This window comes from Mercenaria mercenaria, chromosome 5 (assembly GCF_021730395.1).
Source record: "Mercenaria mercenaria strain notata chromosome 5, MADL_Memer_1, whole genome shotgun sequence".
NCBI classification, from domain to species: Eukaryota; Metazoa; Mollusca; class Bivalvia; order Venerida; family Veneridae; genus Mercenaria; species Mercenaria mercenaria.
In genome coordinates, this window is record NC_069365.1 from 92,301,845 (window position 1) to 92,319,702 (window position 17,858).

At 36.5% G+C, this 17,858-nt stretch overlaps 2 protein-coding genes across 2 annotated transcripts; both read right to left on the reverse strand.

Annotated features, from left to right (window-relative positions):
• Positions 1–152: 152 nt before the first annotated feature.
• LOC123557940 (uncharacterized) lies at positions 153–9,178 on the reverse strand. Its single transcript, XM_053544907.1, has 9 exons — positions 9,021–9,178; positions 8,656–8,691; positions 8,136–8,249; positions 7,526–7,639; positions 5,220–6,211; positions 4,823–4,937; positions 3,995–4,045; positions 2,994–3,177; positions 153–1,215 (listed from the first exon to the last, which is right to left on the reverse strand). The coding sequence occupies exons 1-9, from the start codon at positions 9,166–9,168 to the stop codon at positions 1,008–1,010; spliced, it is 1,962 nt and encodes a 653-aa protein (XP_053400882.1). The 5' UTR covers positions 9,169–9,178; the 3' UTR covers positions 153–1,007.
• A 742-nt stretch (positions 9,179–9,920) lies between these two features.
• Positions 9,921–17,471, reverse strand: LOC128557517 (IgGFc-binding protein-like). The gene is made up of 6 exons (XM_053544908.1): positions 17,408–17,471; positions 16,266–16,847; positions 15,541–16,040; positions 15,033–15,179; positions 12,731–12,827; positions 9,921–10,289 (listed from the first exon to the last, which is right to left on the reverse strand). Exons 1-6 carry the CDS (start codon positions 17,451–17,453, stop codon positions 10,021–10,023), a joined length of 1,641 nt encoding a protein of 546 aa, XP_053400883.1. The 5' UTR covers positions 17,454–17,471; the 3' UTR covers positions 9,921–10,020.
• Between the last annotated feature and the right edge of the window lie 387 nt (positions 17,472–17,858).

A 17,858-nucleotide genomic window follows, 5' to 3' on the forward strand; every position in this document is an offset into this window, starting at 1 on the left:
ACTTCATTCACATAACGCATCAGTTAATTTAGTCCAACTGGTAACGTAATTTTCACCGTCAGGGGAGGTAACTAGAGTCAAATATTGGGATTACAGTTAACCATAATGGTGACTCTCTACACATCTTAACGGAGAATTTTAATAAAGAAATCTCGCCAGACAAAGATTTATTGTACGTTATTGTGCATTGTAAGATATAGAAATAACAACAGAGTGTGATTCTAATAAAAATGAGTACGTATTTTAAGATACACATAGCATACAAAAATAACTACACGCGCATAAAATAATAAGGAAGCAATGGCAATAAAACCTTTTTGTCATAAATCGGGACTAAAAATATAAAGCATTGACTACATTAAACCATGTGCGCCTTTACGCCCATGACCCTAGATCTAATATGATTTGAATAAACGTTATGATTACACGACTCCGTTAAAATATCTGAGAAAACCAACATCGTGCGTTTGCGACCAGCATGGATCCAGACCATCCGTGCAGACGGGTCAGAATCCATGCTGTTCGCTAACGGTTTCCCTAACTGCAATAGGTTTTGAAAGCATGGATCCTGACCAGTCTGTGCGGATCATCGGCAAACGCACTATGTTGGTTTTCTCATGGCGCGGCTCATATAAATCATCTGTTATCTGCACATTTTAAGTCTTAAAAATCATACCGTATTTTAAACACCCTCTATGTAACATGATAAGATATGTTTCGAATGCGTGCATTTCATTTCTTTCGTGGACACATTTTTTGGAAATCCTGAATCAAGGCTTTGCAAGAGTTATCTTTCCTGTGGTTGTTGCTACTATATGTCAACACAGGTTTGCTGGGTTAAGGTAAAAACTTGAAGAAATGAAATCCCTGGATCACAACATTGTCTAATTTCCCAGAACCAAATAGATTATTTCTTAATCTGTAGGCCCTAAAGCTTAAACTACATCCAGGTGCATCCAGCTAATCGGTTTTTGCTGTGGCACTGCACACTGTTTAGCTATACTTGTCTATTGAACCTCCTCAACAGCATTCCTTCTGTCCTTTATTTTTTGTATGACGTTAATGATGTCAAATATCACGATCACACCCACCACGATCAAGATGAAAATGACACCAGCAAACCCAATACTCTTCGAAGATTGTCGTTCATCCTCCGCGCTCTGTTTCTCTGCTACAGTGGATGATAAACTTTCCTCGTCAACTTCCATGTCCTTCCTGAAATAAACCGATCTTTGTTACCATGGAAATAGTTGCCATAGTTTTTCAATTTATGCTTAAACGTTTTTCCCAAGATTTGCTAAAAATGGCGCAACGCTGAATTACGTGTACGGACACAGATATGATAACAATGGGTTCAACAAAATATTTACGTCTCCATTAAACCAATATTAAATCGAGTTATATTTAGTAAGACGAAAAAAAAGTTGATGCGAACAAGTTATCAGTACATTTAAATCATTTCATTCTATATACCACTCAGTATAATGCCTCGAGTCATTAAGAATAATACAACAGTTGAGCCGTGCCATGAGAAAATCAACATAGTGGCTTTGCGACTAGCATGGATCCAGACCAGCCTGCGCATTCGCGCAGTCTGGTCAGGATCCATCCTGTTCGCTTTCAAACCCTATTGCAATTAGAGAAACCATTAGCGAACAGCATGGATCCTGACCAGACTGCGCGGATGCGCAGGCTGGTCTGTATACATGCCAGTCGCAAAGCCACTATGTTGGTTTTCTCATGGCACGGCTCATTTTACAAAACTCTCAGGCAATTGAAATATGCAGAATTTTACAAATGTTCAAACTGCATATAGTTAGACATATTAAATATAGAATGTAGGAAAGAGCAATGATGGATGGATAAAAGACATTGTCAATGGATTTAGACCGTTTTCTTAGAGAAATTTTGAAAGACCCAAGGTCAACGGCTAAATATTGAAGACTTGGTAACTCAGAAAAAAAGGGAGTTAAGATGATTACTGGCTCCGGTAAACTTATCATGAACCCACTTAAAATGAAAGTATAAAACTATCCTTCGCAAAGGAGGGTATCAAATATTCTACGCCAGCCTCTATGTCATAACTGATAAAAAATAAAACTTTCCTTATTTTCGAACTTAAACTGATGCAGCCATGAATAGTGTTCTTAAACAGAGGAAGACTGGATATTTCAAAATGGTATACAATGTACTTTTTGACTAGAACATTTCTGGATACAAAATAATTCTATACCCTCAAGTTAAACAATACGAGGGCATATGCTTTCCAGTTTCAGTTGAACATCTATCAGTTACTGTACTTGGTCAATTTCGAATATAAATATAGCTTTTTACTTTGTAATATATTGAATCCAAACGCCCCCAGTTTTAAGGTCCGGCTTTATTATCATAGGAGCCCAAACTTCCCTCTGAGGACATTTCAATGCGTAACACTAAGGCTTTGGGCGAATTCTAACCACCATATAGGTATGTGGTATTTAACAGATGTGCGGTCCAAAATAGAGGGCCTGTGCCTGAAAATAAGTCCCCTGCTCAACAGGCCCAGATCCATCGCCGGGCCGAAGGGGCCCGTGCCTCCACTTCAAGTTGTCTGTGAAGTGATCTAAACTCGTCAAAGATGCATCCAACTATTTTGGCAAAGGAATAATGTTTTCTCAAAATTAAACCCAAAAAATGCACCAGACCATCATTTGCATACCTATATTTACAATAATAGGGGAGAGTTCCCTGACCCCCATAAAATTTAGTCCAAAAATGCATCAGAGACCACTATTTCATTCATATCTGTATTTTAAAAAAATCCAGAAGGACACACCCCGCCTGACCACCTAACGCGAGAGGAGGGATCCCCCGTTCCTACCCTCTCTCGGCTCTGTGCGCCTCGACGATGACGCCTTTGTTGTAAACTTGTGCCCACTCAATCAAATATTTCTGAATCCGGGTTGCTCAATATCTTGAAAGAGACGCGATATATAATACAAGTCGTTACTTACTGATATTTCTCCGATTGCGCCTGATTGTATGCGTCTTGCTCGGATTTGTTCATGTTCTGGTATTCACCCAAGCTTTTCCGCCAGGAACATGGGCACGCACATTTTTTCAAACAGCCAGTGTCTGTCTGCTCGGGGATCTCTGTGTAACACTGCGGCTCCTCTGGTGCTGTCAAGGTCACTGTTCCTAAAATTTGTTATATTTTATGCAACAGCTTTTATTAAGCTGATTAAAATTTGAATCCCATTTTTAATATCAAAGATCTTCAGTGTATATCGTTCACTAATTTAAAATAGCTTTTTAAATACCAGCTTTGAATGTAGAAAACCAGCATTAAATGGATTTAATTTGACTAAATTTATGAACTGTGAATGTCGAGCAGATGCATTACACATGTATACTGTACTTTATGAATGCATTAATTGATATCTAACACATTTTAAGTCAAACCTGCTTAAGAGACCACCTGTATTAAGCAAAAACCTGTGTTATAACACCATTAATTTTAGGTCCCTCTATAGTAAAATTCATATAGATTGAACCTTCATTAAAAAAAACTTTTGATCTCCCCTAAGTGGTCTCTTAAGACAGATTTCACTGTACTTATTATTAATTTTATGTTTCCATTGATACTGTGAAGATTTTTTTTTCATATTTTCAAATATGAATTTGGGTCTCATATGTCCTTAAAATTAGAGGAAATATTGATATGTCTAAGGCATGTGTATGTTTATTCAAGAAGTATAACAAATATGTTTGTTCCTTTTAAAATAAAATACCATACATACTTTACCAGAAGGACATTTATTAATTGTCGAACTCTCTTCGCGGTCCAGCTAAAATATGCATGTTGATCTAAATTCCTCTGGCTTTTAATGACACTTATTATATTAGAGATGAGTGAAAATGCACCTTGATCTGAACATACTCATTAAGCTATCTAAATTTACCAATATTCAAATCTTAAAGATACCATCATTATTCATGTTATTCTTGCTATTACCTTCTTCACTTGTTTCACAGTCCTCGCCAAATGCTCCATCCAGATCATAATCTAGAATTTAAAGGTACACAATTTCTAAGTTAAGGCATAGCAGAGAAACTTTGATATACTTCCTTTCCCGATATTATGAACATTTTTCGTTTGGGTTAGTCGTGTAAGTGTTCTATCCCTCTGGAGCATAAAAAACTAATGATATAAGTATATAAAATGATTTATTTCATTTCGATTGTGATGTAAACTTGATGTTTATTTGAATCTCTCCCGTGTCCGTTTTCTGAGAGACCAGTTTTGAGGTTTAGTCATGATCCTAGCTGGACTAGAAACCAAGACTGGGTTCAGCGACAGAAACCTTAACAATAGACCATTGCTCTCTTGTAAATGGTACATGTATCATCTTAAAAGATCTCAGTATTAAATGAAATATAGGAGTTTCAAGAGCTGTGAAGAAGAGAGTGTAAGGGGATGTATAAAATGCCTGTCTCTTGATCTTCAAATGACCAATAACACACATTTTCATGGGGACAGAGTGTTAAACTTCAGCCTGCTGGTCCGCACTGTTCCCTATTCGATCAGTACATTTTCAGTGGACACCCCTATGAATAAGTGGTACTGCCCAAATTGAATGATAGACCAATCCATTTTAGAAATTGAGCAGGCTAAAAGGTTAAACATGTTTACTGATTTGCTTCAGAATAATGAAGTAAAAAGTGTGCGTCACTAACGATGACACAACAAAGGGACGTAATACAGAATCTGTTTTAACGACAGAGTTACGGTTATTTACTTGTACCTAAGGATTTTTTTTCTATATGACTGTGTTAACGTTACCTTGCTTTGTAGTGCCATAACCGATGTAACATACATTTTCCTCGTCGGCAAGACCATCACAGTCCGTGTCAGTCCCGTCTCCTACAGTGCCGCTCCCAAGACGACATATCTGACCCTGTAAATATATAACATTTCGACTTCCTGAGAATCCGACGTGAAAAGTCAGCATTCTGTCAATAACGTATAAAACACGTTGATTGTGATGTCGTATAAATCAACTTACAGCAACATTTTTAAAATTATAGCCCATAGGAATCGAAATAATGTAAAGCAGAAACGTATTTTAACGAAGAATTTACACGTCTGGTGATATTATTTAACAGGCAATATCCTCCTGAATTTATTCCGTCAGACGACTTTTAATTAATCTATACGTTTAATTTGTTCAATAACTAACCGTGGAAAAGTCTTTATACAATGATGCTGAAGGAGTGATGTCAATCTCGTTCGTAGGAAATTCACGTGCAAACAATAGAAATGAGCTGGATTCTGCCGACAAAAAGTAAAACTCCCCAGCTGGTAAGTCGGTATCGTTGAAAGTGTACTCTGATACGTTACCAAAATGGGATGTTTCCGTCAAGGAAGAGACGTTGTCAGAAAAGTCAACATATCCGAGAAGGACTGGATTGTCCATAAAGGCTTCTACCGGGGGGATGACGTGAAAACTTGCTTTTGTATTAGAAGCGCTATCGGAGTAGAACATAATAGCAACGCCGACTGGAAAATTTGAAGAAATGTTATATGTAACGAAAGCGTCCGTTTCTAGTTCTTTTGAATCGCCACGTGCCAAAAGAATATATATGCCGTCAAAATCTCCGTGTACTTCTATTACAGTGTTATTGCTATTTGCAACGATTTTTATCTTGGCGAGCTTCCCTGAATTACCAGTGGTACCTAAAGCCGGTGTGATATAATGGGTTCCCCAGGTTTTTGTTGCCGGAACCTGGAACCAGGAAAGTCCATATTCGGCATTCTCGTCTGTCCCGCAAAACATTGCGAATGGTTTATTTCCGGTAAAGAGCGTTCCAGTTTGATATGTTGACAAGATTTCAAAAAATGAAACATAGTTTTGGTGTGACAGAATCTGACTTCCGACGAAAACATCCGATGACGTTCCGGACTCTAAAGCAATTGCAGAGCAGTATAAATCCGATGAACCAAAATGAATTGTCATGTATTCGTCGCCAATGGCATCTAGCGGCTGCAGCAACTTTGAATGCATGTTATTCCAGTGGAAACTAAAATATATTGCAGAATCGTCCTCGGTAAAAATAAAGATTGGGTCACTGATGTCAGACACTTGAAAACTGGAACAGGATACATTTGTCTCCCCGCGATCTTCTACAATTTTATCGTATGCGGTTACAAATTCACTTCCGGTTTCAACACCTGCATGAGAAACAAAAGTTCACTTCATAAAATGTGTATATTGAGCTATGAATAAATTAAAACATATAATTATTAAGAAATTATTGAAAATGTCTATTTTAGGAATATGACAAAGGAGAAAAAACATTCTGTTACGGTACACTAATGAAATTTATTACCATTCAGCTATGGGGGAAAACGAAGTATGCAGTACGTTACAATTAAATAAGTGTTTACCATCGATTAGGCAAAAAAATGATGGTTTTTGTGCAAGCACAACACGGAAACTGAAAAGAATATATTAAGTTAAATGCAAAGCCAGGCAGATCGTCAAAAGAAAAAAATGCATTGTCATTAAAACGTATGAAATGTTTCAACAAAACTGAAGTCAACATGCACTTTCTAAGAAAATAGTTGAGTATATTTTAATAGGCTGAGCTGAACTGCGGGTCGTGTCCTATTTCTAGAGTAGTTGTGCTTGTACATGTCTGCACAATCAAATTTCGTTGATGGTGAGGTGAGCAGTTTACATAAACGTAAATTTAATTCAGAGTGTAAAAGTTATATTTTTTTCAGTTAAATCACTCAATACGTTACTAGAAACAAAAAAAACTTAATTGTTTAATTATTGGAACCGTGTGTATCAGAAAAATGACTATTTTCTCATATTTTGTGATCGTCTGCAAATCGACGGTATACTATCGGATGCTTGTATAAGAACATATTCTGAAAGAAATAGATAAACAGATAAAAATGTAATAACACATCTAGTTTTGTGCGAGGACAACTGCACATGCGAGGAGTACTGCATTTGGGCTACATTAATTGTTAGTAGCTTGAAGTATTATTGAGCCAGTACACCCACATGGAAGCTCTAGGGTAGAGTAGAGACCGGCTCTATACTCGATAATCAACTTGAACGGTATTAATTAGTACACCAATCGTACCTTCCCTGTTGAAGACCTGAACTCTGCAAACTCCACGGTGAGGTAGGGTTTACTGGTTCCTTGCTTTCCACCACAGCACTCAATGTGCAGGGAAAAACAGTTTTACATATTTCCAGGGCCCAATTTTTGATTGGTCGGTTACTTTACTGGTGGGAGCAAGTATCATTTACACAACAGCCTACTCTTCTCTAGAGCTCCGATGTGAACTTACTCACAGTGACAATCGGCAATTTCCGTGCGATTTCGTAATTCCATACACTACTTCGACATTCTTCGGACATAACAGAAAACTACCCTTTAATAACCGAAGGATGCCGAAACCGCATTTGGAGAATACGTAACCGAACGGAAAACGCCGAATGTCATTACGGAAGGAAGCGATACATACCAACCCTGAACAGACTTCCATTATACCCTACAATTTTCAAGTACTGATCATATCTTACAGAGTTCCACGGGGCTGGTTGGTACACAAACATTCTTCCAAAATTGTCTGGCGAACCTGCAATGCCAAACGTTATGTTGACATATCTGGGTCTGTAACAAAGGCTGACAGTGCTGACAATGTGGTTATTTGAAATGTGATGCACGAATGTGTATGAAATTTCTTTAGTAGTAGATATCTCAAAATATGACATTAAAGATAAGTTTCAGTGCAAGATTAGACTCTTCAACTGTACATTAGGATTTACCAGAAACCGTGCGTTTTCTTTTCAATTTTTGTAATAACATTCGCAATTTATTCTTCTTTTAATTAACTACATCTCTTCTTATTTTGGTTGTTCAATTTTCGCTTGCTCATATGTTACAAGAATAATGCCAGTTATTAACAATGCCGGAACATATTCCGATGCCCTGTCACTGAGCTTCTAGGCCACAGTCATACTCTCCCCTTTTTAAAAATCAAGGCATATACATTTCGAACACCACTTCTGAATATTCATCTAAAACTTGACTGGTTCTATATTTCGCTTCTACAAGATGTTCATAAAACTTACATCTGCCGCAAAACAGTCTACAGTTCTGGTCAACCCATTCAGTGTAGTCAGGATGTGTGCACAAATCATCATCATATTCATAACAGTTTTTCACTGCATCCTGACACCGCCAGTCTACAAAGACAAGGTACCGGCATCTTGATAAGCATTACTCACAAAGAAACTGAAGATCCATCTATAATTTAATATTACTATGTATAAAAAGGATAAAAAAAACAACATTCATTGTCCAATGAATACCGTTTTATTCTTAAAAATCAAGTAGATTTGTGCATTAAAACCCTGTTGAAGTTCCGTAGAAAACATTAAAATTCTAAACTATACACTGCAAACTGTTTCAAACCTGGATATACGTTACAAACCTGGAATGTACGTTACAAACCTGGAATATACGTTACAAACCCGAAATATAATCAAAAACCCGAATATACGTTACAAACCTGAAATTTACCTGACCACCCTGGAATTTACGTTACAACCCTGGAATTTACGTTACAGACCCTGAATATAAGTTACTAACCTGAACTGAACTTTCCACAGTCTGTTTTGTACATGTCTGAAATAATAATAAATTTTGTCATTAATGATTCATTTTTCTACATGGCAAGAAATATATTAATATGTCGTTCTGTGAAATACTGCAAAACTGACACAAACAGATTTTTAAACCAATTTCTATGTATTATTTTTTTTTATTTTGATATGTTAATTAAGAAGTAATATACATTTTATCAAAATCAACACAACAGAAACTGTGAAAAAGGTAAAAAGAAGGGTAGCAGGTGCGACTGGACAGCTGCACACATGTATACGCTTGCTAAATTTGTGAATCTACCAACTTAAACTTAAGAGTTTTTACCAGACCATCTAACCATATCTACTTACCGTACCATATTGTAGCATTGTTCATCAAGCCACTTAGTTTAAGTTCAACCAACTCAGAGGCCAAGGACGTTTCAGAAGGAAGCATGGAACAACTTCCGGCAATATTCCTGTTTCCAATGCCAATACAGAACGCATCAGAGGTCTGCATTGCCCAGTAGGATATGGCGTCACTATAAAATATTAGCAAAATTCTTTTGGCGTTAGCAGAAGGCCTAAGCATAGCATGACCGTTTCAACATAATTAGCATAGAACATTGCTAGTCGATCAGCTAATTTATTATTACATAATAATTAACAAGCATAACCAATTATTTAAAAAAAATCACTGCAATTTTTAAATAGTCTATTATAGATGTATAATGCCGAATTGGGAGTACGTAACCTTACAAAGCATATTGTTAAAGCAATCGTGTGTCGGTTAAGACTGTTTCTTATTTGTAAAATACTGGAAATAGTATCGAGCTTTAATCGATGGAAACTGTTACTTTTAAACACGGATTTGATCAAATTTGAATAATTCCGTTCTATATACATCAGCTTAAAGGTCCAATACTAAGGAAAGTGAACATTTTAATTTCTTTTAAAAAGCACAGAAACTATTTCATTTTATAGGAAAATGAAAGTTGGTAAGCAGAAATTCGAAATAAATCGCAGTATATGTACAATTATTTTTCTATGAAGTATGAAGAAAGTTAAAAAGACCTGGGGGGTCATTCTGTCGATTCATTGAAATTTCAACATAATACACATACATTTCTTTGTGTTCCAAAGACCTTCTGTAAATTTTGACCTGCCAATCTTCATTATTTAGTGTCTTGCAGAAGTCTATGCACTGGCTATGAAAAAAATTGCCAACTCACTTTCCCTTAGTAATGGACCTTTAAAACAAACTAGAAAATGAAATTGTAAATTTAACAGTTATTGCTGAAAACAATGATTGATACGATGCAATTCCAAAAGGATTATAAAATAAATATACATGTCTAAACTGTAAAACACATTACCTGGAACAATTAATGTTGCTTAGCATACTCGTGGTGTTTATTGACTGTATATTGTCACATTTAGGGAAACACTTGTATATAATCATCTGTGCCCTCGATATGTGCACCACAATTTTTCCCGTGCTATTGTCAATTAGTTCAACCAGTACCGTCCCGCACGACTGCACGCGAAACAATAACTCAAAAAAGCCAGTGACGTTGGTGGTGTACGCTGGAATTTTATCCGTTACGCCAGGTATGAACGTTGACGTTATCTTTGCATCTTCTGAAGTTATACAATAAAACCTGTTTTAGTCGACACCGATTATCGCTAGTCAAATATGTCGGTTAAGGTGATGTCACTTTTTGAATTTCCGGTGAATAACAAAAAACCAAAGAATATTCAGTTCTTTTCAAAAACTGTTATATTATGATTCAACCAAATAGTTTCCATTGTCTACCAGAAAGGAACAATTCTTATATCTTAATATTGAGATTTGATACCTTTATAACAGACAGTAAACTAAAACAATAGACATTCATATGTGACGTCGGTGAGCTCAACAAAGCAATTTCAAGCACATATATTAATGTGGAATGTAAAGTAAGTTACACACTACCATATCCGTCCAAGATACTTTCAAAAACAATGCATTTGCAGAATAGAGAGATAAAAGTAATTTTGACAGCTCGTGAAAACTAATGACAAATTTTGACAGGTATATGATGACTCATGACCTAATTAATTTTTTCTGTTATTTGATTTTCATAAAATGGGTATTCTTTATTGTAGCTTACAACTCGTACATTAAAACAATAAAAGAATATATTGTAACCTCACTGTCGTTTTGTCTATCCATCTCTCGTACGAATTCCTATTGTTTCAGTCATTTGTCAGTAATTAGAGCAACTCACAGTGTTGCAATCATACAAAACACATCCCTTATTTTCACATAGATATTGAGGATTTATCTAATGAGCACATGTATTGGAAACACAATTTCAATACCGACTGTGTATTGTAATAATGCTAAACTATCTCAGCCGTGACATCTCCTTAATATACGCTGTCGGCTGGAGCAGGTTATAGAGAACATACAGTACATACATATATAAGACGCATTTGTTTAACCTCTTTCATGTTTATAATGTTTAGTAAAACCAATTTTCATATTTAAAAAAAACTAAAACTGTAAAATCACAAACACTTGAGTGATAAGAATATATAAGTTTTAATTAAGCATGATTTCTAAGATGTCGTATTGAATCCATTGAAACAAACATATGCCATTTTAGAAAAATTTAGCTGTTTAACTAAACTCACTAAAACTGTCAAATTACCTACATTCGAACGATTTTTATTGCTTTATTGTTCTTTTTTTATTTTTGACTTACTTCCAGTTCGACCTTTTTAAAATCATGATTTTTGCTTGAGCGATTCTGAACTGAATTTCATATATCTATATTAACGGCCATGAAATATCTTTTTACGTATTTTAGTACTCACGAAACTTGCAAAGTTGCTACAGACGCCTGTGCGATAACAGTAATACATTAAGTAATCGATACTTTGCGACTGAGTCTGTTTGACTGACTTGCTAGAGCAGTATGGTAAAATGGAAATTAAGTCTGAAAGAACCTCTAAAAGCCGGTCGGTACACTGGTTAAAATACTAATTTATTTTAGCTCGATTGTGATGAAAGCTTAAAGCTTATTTATACCACTCTCGGGTCCGCTTCCTGAAAAAACCGGTGCTGATGTCATATAAGAAGTCATGGTCCAAGTGGGGCTCGACCCCACGACCCCCGGGTTTAGTGGCCGACCCCTTAACCACTAGACCACCACTCCCTTAAATAGGCGTCGTTACGGTCAGTATAAATTAACAAGAATAGAAAAGAAATTTCTGGAACCAAATAAATCTGTCGGATTACAGATAATGTCATTTCAAGCAGGTGTCGTTGGAAGCGAGTTATAAATACTGTAATAATAATAATGATTATGATGACGATGACGATAATAATAATAATAATAATCCTCATCGTGGTAGTAGTGATGATGATGATGATGCAGCTGCTGCTGCTGATGATGATAATAATAATGATAATGATAATAATACCAATAAAATAATAGTTAGCCTTTACAACCGCAGTCCACAGCGGTGTCTTCAGTCTTCACATCTGACTAAGAAGTCTAGGTTTATAGATACGACAGTAGGACTTAAAACATTAGAAAACCAACATAGTGGCTTTGCGACCAGCATGGATCCAGACGAGCCCGCGCATCCGCGCAGTCTGGTCAGGATCCATGCTGTTCGCTAACGATTTCTCTAATTGCAATAGGCTTTGAAAGCGAACAGCATAGATCATGACCAGACTGCGCAAATGCATTATGTTGGTTTTCTCATGGCGCGGCTCAATTATAATATTTATGAGGAAGCTTAGATATAATCAGAAACACAAATGAGGTATAATTACATCTTAACTGTGCAAGAGTTATTCAAAATCATCATTTCCGAAAATGAAATCAGAGCATGACGAGTTATTGATTTATCATAGTGGTGACTTCAAGATGTCATAATTTAATGGCTTTCATTGATTAACCACTAGCACAGAAATATTGAAGGATTTTTGCTTATCTTAAGTAAACAAGGTTAGTGAGCCGGCTCAATTGGTTCCGTTGTTTTACATGCCCTATACGCGCTAAACCAATAAGAGATTTATGTTATACCAAAACAGTAGTCCTCGTCAATACTGCCGTCACAGTCATTGTCGATACCATCTCCCACACTCATCATGGTCTCATCAGCAACACACCCGGTCGTTGTCTACAAAAATATCTGGGTTTTAGAAATGTCATTTGAGTATAGCATACTCATGGGGTATACTACTATTTGCGATCTGGAGTATGCATAGTGATTGTCGAAATGTTTTGGCAAAAACATGATATACTATAAGAGCCATCAGGGTACGCTTTACACATGCAGAGTAATTAGCGTACAGCATACGCAACCATTAGAGTTGAGGTGGGCCGGTGGTCTAATGGTAACTCCCCTTACTGTTAATCCAGAGGTCTGAGGTTCGATTTCCGGTCCAGGCACTGGAAATTTCTGAGATGCTCTTGAGTGTCTCCCATCTAACTAAGAGGCCTGTACTGGCTCTTCCCAGGAAAGACGGCTTCGATCAGGCATGTATCTAAAAAAGGATTTTTCTCTATCTGTTCTGGGGGCTTTATCTCACTCTGTCCCTAGGATGAATTTCGCGCCCCGTGTGGCTGCGTTTGCTATAAAGCGCCTTTGAACGTGTTTATCATGAAAAGGACGCTATATAAATCTGGTATAACAACAGAGTCAGGCACGATTCTCAACGGTCTGTGTGTTCCAGTTATCTTTAAAAAGCAACTAGGAGAAATAAATTAGTAAAAACCCCACTAATACTTAGCCCTGTTCACATTTTCCAATTTTTCTTCGCCATTTTGAAACTAAATGAACCCCACTCATCCCGCTAGTTGAACTAAAGTTAACAATTTACTAGAGGCAGTAGATAAACTATAGTCCAAATAAGATGGCCATAGTCATTATGGTCGTCATGCACATGACAGAATACACATGTCAAAATTCTACGAGTACTAGATGTCATTGTTACATAAGGCTACGAGTACTAGGTTTCAATGTTAAAAAGGCTACGAGTACAAGGTGTCGTTGTTGCAATAAGCTGCGAGTACTTGATGTCATCGTTACAATAGACTACGAGTACTAGGTATGGTTGTTACAATAGGCTACGAGTAATATTTTCCATTCTTACAAAGGGCTACGAATACCAGGTGCCGTTGTAGCAATAAGCTGCGAGTCTATGTGTAGTTGTAACGATAGGCTGCGAGTACAAGGTGTCATTGTTAAAAATAGCTAGGAGTAATATTTGTCTTTGTTACAATAGGCTACGAGTACTATGTGTCATTGTAAATAGGCTACGGGTACTATGTGTCGCTGTTAAGTAGGATACGAGTAATATGTGTCGTTTTTACAATAGGCTACGAGTACTATTTGTCATTGTAAATAGGCTACGAGTACTATGTGTCGCTGTTAAGTAGGATACGAGTAATATGTGTCGTTTTTACAATAGGCTACGAGTACTATTTGTCATTGTAAATAGGCTACGGGTACTATGTGTCGCTGTTAAGTAGGATACGAGTATATGTTCGTTTTACAATAGGCTGCGAGTACTATTTGTCGTTGTAAATAGGCTACGGTACTATGTGTCGCTGTTAAGTAGGATAGATAATATTGCGTTTTTACAATAGGCTATGAGTACTATTTGTCATTGTAAATAGGCTACGATACATGTGTCGCTGTTAAGTAGGATACGAGTAATATGTGTCGTTTTTACAATAGGCTACGAGTACTATTGTCATTATAAATAGGCTACGAGTACTATGTGTCGCTGTTAAGTAGGATACGAGTAATTTGTGTCGTTGTTACAATAGGCTACGAGTACTATTTGTCGTTGTTACAATATGCTACGAGTAATATGTGTCGTTGTTACAACAGGCTACGAGTAATATGTGTCGTTGTTACAACAGGCTACGAGTAATATGTGTCGTTGTTACAATAAGCTACGAGTACTATTTGTCGTTTTCACAATAGGCTACGAATACTATTTGTCATTGTAAATAGGCTACGAGTACTATGTGTCGCTGTTAAGTAGGATACGAGTAATTTGTGTCGTTGTTACAATAGGCTACGAGTACTATTTGTCGTTGTTACAACAGGCTACGAGTAATATGTGTCGTTGTTACAACAGGCTACGAGTAATATGTGTCGTTGTTACAACAGGCTACGAGTAAAATTTGTCGTTGTTACAATAAGCTACGAGTACTATTTGTTGTTGTCACAATAGGCTACGAATACTAAATGTCGTTTTGCAACAGGCTACGAGTACTATTTGTTGTCAATAGGCTATGAGTACTATGTATCGTTGTAACAGTAGGATACGAGAACTAGTTGTCGTGGATATAACAGTTTTGCCATACTCACGGCTATTGTAGGGGCCATCGGAAACACTGCAGTGTCAAGCATAAAGATACCGCCAAATGGCGAAGAACTGGATGATGAAATCTTTTTGTTGCTGTCCGTTGTTGAAGTCAAATTTAATGTATTCACTTGATAATGTGTGTAAGGCACCTGCAAAATATAGTGCACACATATTAGCATTTGTATGTTTGAAGTTTTTCTTTTGCTGAAGCGACTGCTGAAATGAATTTTCTTTAAAGTACTTTAGTTTGGTTGTAAAACAACAATGACTTCAAAACAATCTACTATTTTCAGCTATGCAATACGATGTGATGTGTTCAAGATAATGACCGAGGCGGTACTTGATGCATGAGATATTCATAGTAACTATTTAATATTATTGTTTTTACGGATAGTTTTTCAGTGCTGAAGTAAAAACAGTGAAACTTGTGCAGTGGAAGCATTCTTATCAGCCAGAATTCATTAATTTATACTTCATTGATAAATGTACATAATTCATATATGAAACTACCTTTGTAACAATGGCGTTCGAATGACTGTTAATAGTGTCACCATCTTCTATTACATACTGAAAGAACGTATTTTCCCTATTAGAATTGTAGACGTATGACGTCTGAAAGTGTTCTTTTCCCGGAATGTTCGTCATGCCAACTGAATAGATGGCGTCATATGAGCCGTACGTAATTCCAACATAGACCATTACTTGAATTGGCTTGTTTGATTTTATGTAACTGACTGTAGTTTCTTCGAGCCTCCTTTTCAATGTCTGGCCACTTCCGGTCATCTCAACGGTCTTAAATCCTGACATTTGAACGATTGTTTTTCGTTCGCTAGAAGTAATGTGGATAACGCAACCATAAGCAGTTTCAAATCCTCTAACAACGAACTCTGTGCCCCATTGCGAAACTGGGACAAGCTGTTCCATAAAATGCAGCAGAGAACCACCCTGTGCAGGCATTGAACGGGTACCAGCGATAACGGAAATGGGTTTGTCGGAGTAGATGAAAGTACCTGCAAGTACAACTGTCACCGTATATTTTTATGCAAAAAAGAAAACATTTTACGTAAATAATTATATTTAATCAAGCCAAATGGATCCAATTTGCTGAATGACCTTCGATCAAGAAACGCATAAATTATACAATGCATTACAGAATGAAGTTTTTTTTTCTCATAGGATAGTTTACGCCTAATGCCACATTGAAGATAATTACAAAAAAAAACCCGTATAATTACCCGTTAGATCATGTGTTGTTTCGATCTGTAATGTCTCTGGGTACGTCAGGTTGAAGGACGTATGGTATTTGCTCCGCCAGTACATCTCACCGACACAGATCACAACTTCATCAACTTCTTCTGGAAGCTTGACGTACAAGCGTGTAACACCTGACTGCACAGATGCCATTGCAATTTGACAATATCCTCCAAGAGCACAGAATGTGCTGACGTAATACTCATTTCCAATATCTGATGCAGACAAGGCGACATATCCTTCAGAGTAGCCATTCTTTTCATATACTACGTGTAAATTAAAGTCAAAGTTTGTGGCCACGACCTCAATAGATTTGTTTGCCATCTCTGACTTATTCAGGAGTACATCTTCTTGAAAGTTTGTCATATATTCAATCTTTACGTCGTCGTTTCCGACAGGACACGAGTACGTTAATATGTCAGTGTGGTTTTGTTTAAGCGTAGCAGTCGGATAAACGGTGTCAGTACCGAGGTTTGACAGTAACAAAGTAATTCCCACGCCATTGTCTTCGGCTTCTCCACCTAATCCTAGTGAGGGAAGAATATACTTCTTTCCCGTACTGGCGACTGAAAAGAATACACAGAATCAACATTTAAATGGTTTCACTAACTTATATGTCAGAGTTCTATTACATAATCATTTATTCAGCGAAGAACTTAAAATAAACAGTGAAATTTATCTGGTAGTTACAGAATAGGCAACAACAAAAAGGGTAAAATTTGGTTAATGTCATAAAAATCATGGCATCAAAACCTGTTTCTTTCTATGCAAAATCATCTCTCTGACACTATACAGTTCTTTGTTACAAATTTACATGTGCTCGTAAAATTTATAATTATTATAATGATAAAACTCATTAAAGCATGAACAGTTCTTTTCCCGGAGGACAGGCAGCGCCTTATGTCGTATTTAATATGGATACAGAAAAAACATATAGTTACACGTTATATCATGTGTTAAGTTCAAAATACGTAACAAAAATTTAACAAACACGGTCTTGCTGAAATGCAGAAAAGCGCAAATGTATTTTATTGCAGTAAATGACTGCATTTTATTTCCAAAAATAATCTGCGCAGTACTCTATGTTTGTGCCGTTATGACAAATCCTTTGTTTCTGTATCTATACCTTTCAAAATTGCCCACATAAGCAATAACGTTCTTCCACGAAGCATTATCTTGTTTTATGTTGTCTGAAAAACAAAAGAAATAATATTTCTATGAAAGATTCCGGGTTAGACCCGATGTTGCAAGTTTTTACTTTAAACAGATCGTTTTATTTCTATATACACAAAAAATGTACAAGAAATGAAAACGTAACCACGGCATTTTGTTTAAATAAAAATAAAAATAAAAAAGAAATAATCATGGCATCAAATATTTAGTTTGCAATTTATGCAGCTTCATTAAACTTTCAAACTATTTGTTTAAAACAGATGAAACTATACTTACATTTTATAGCGTTTACCCTGAGCCCAGCTACAGCATATATCCCGTCTGTAGTCACGAGCGACAAAATAGGCTGCAGTATTGAAACGCACGGAAAGTTACAATAACTAACAATACCCATAAAATACTTG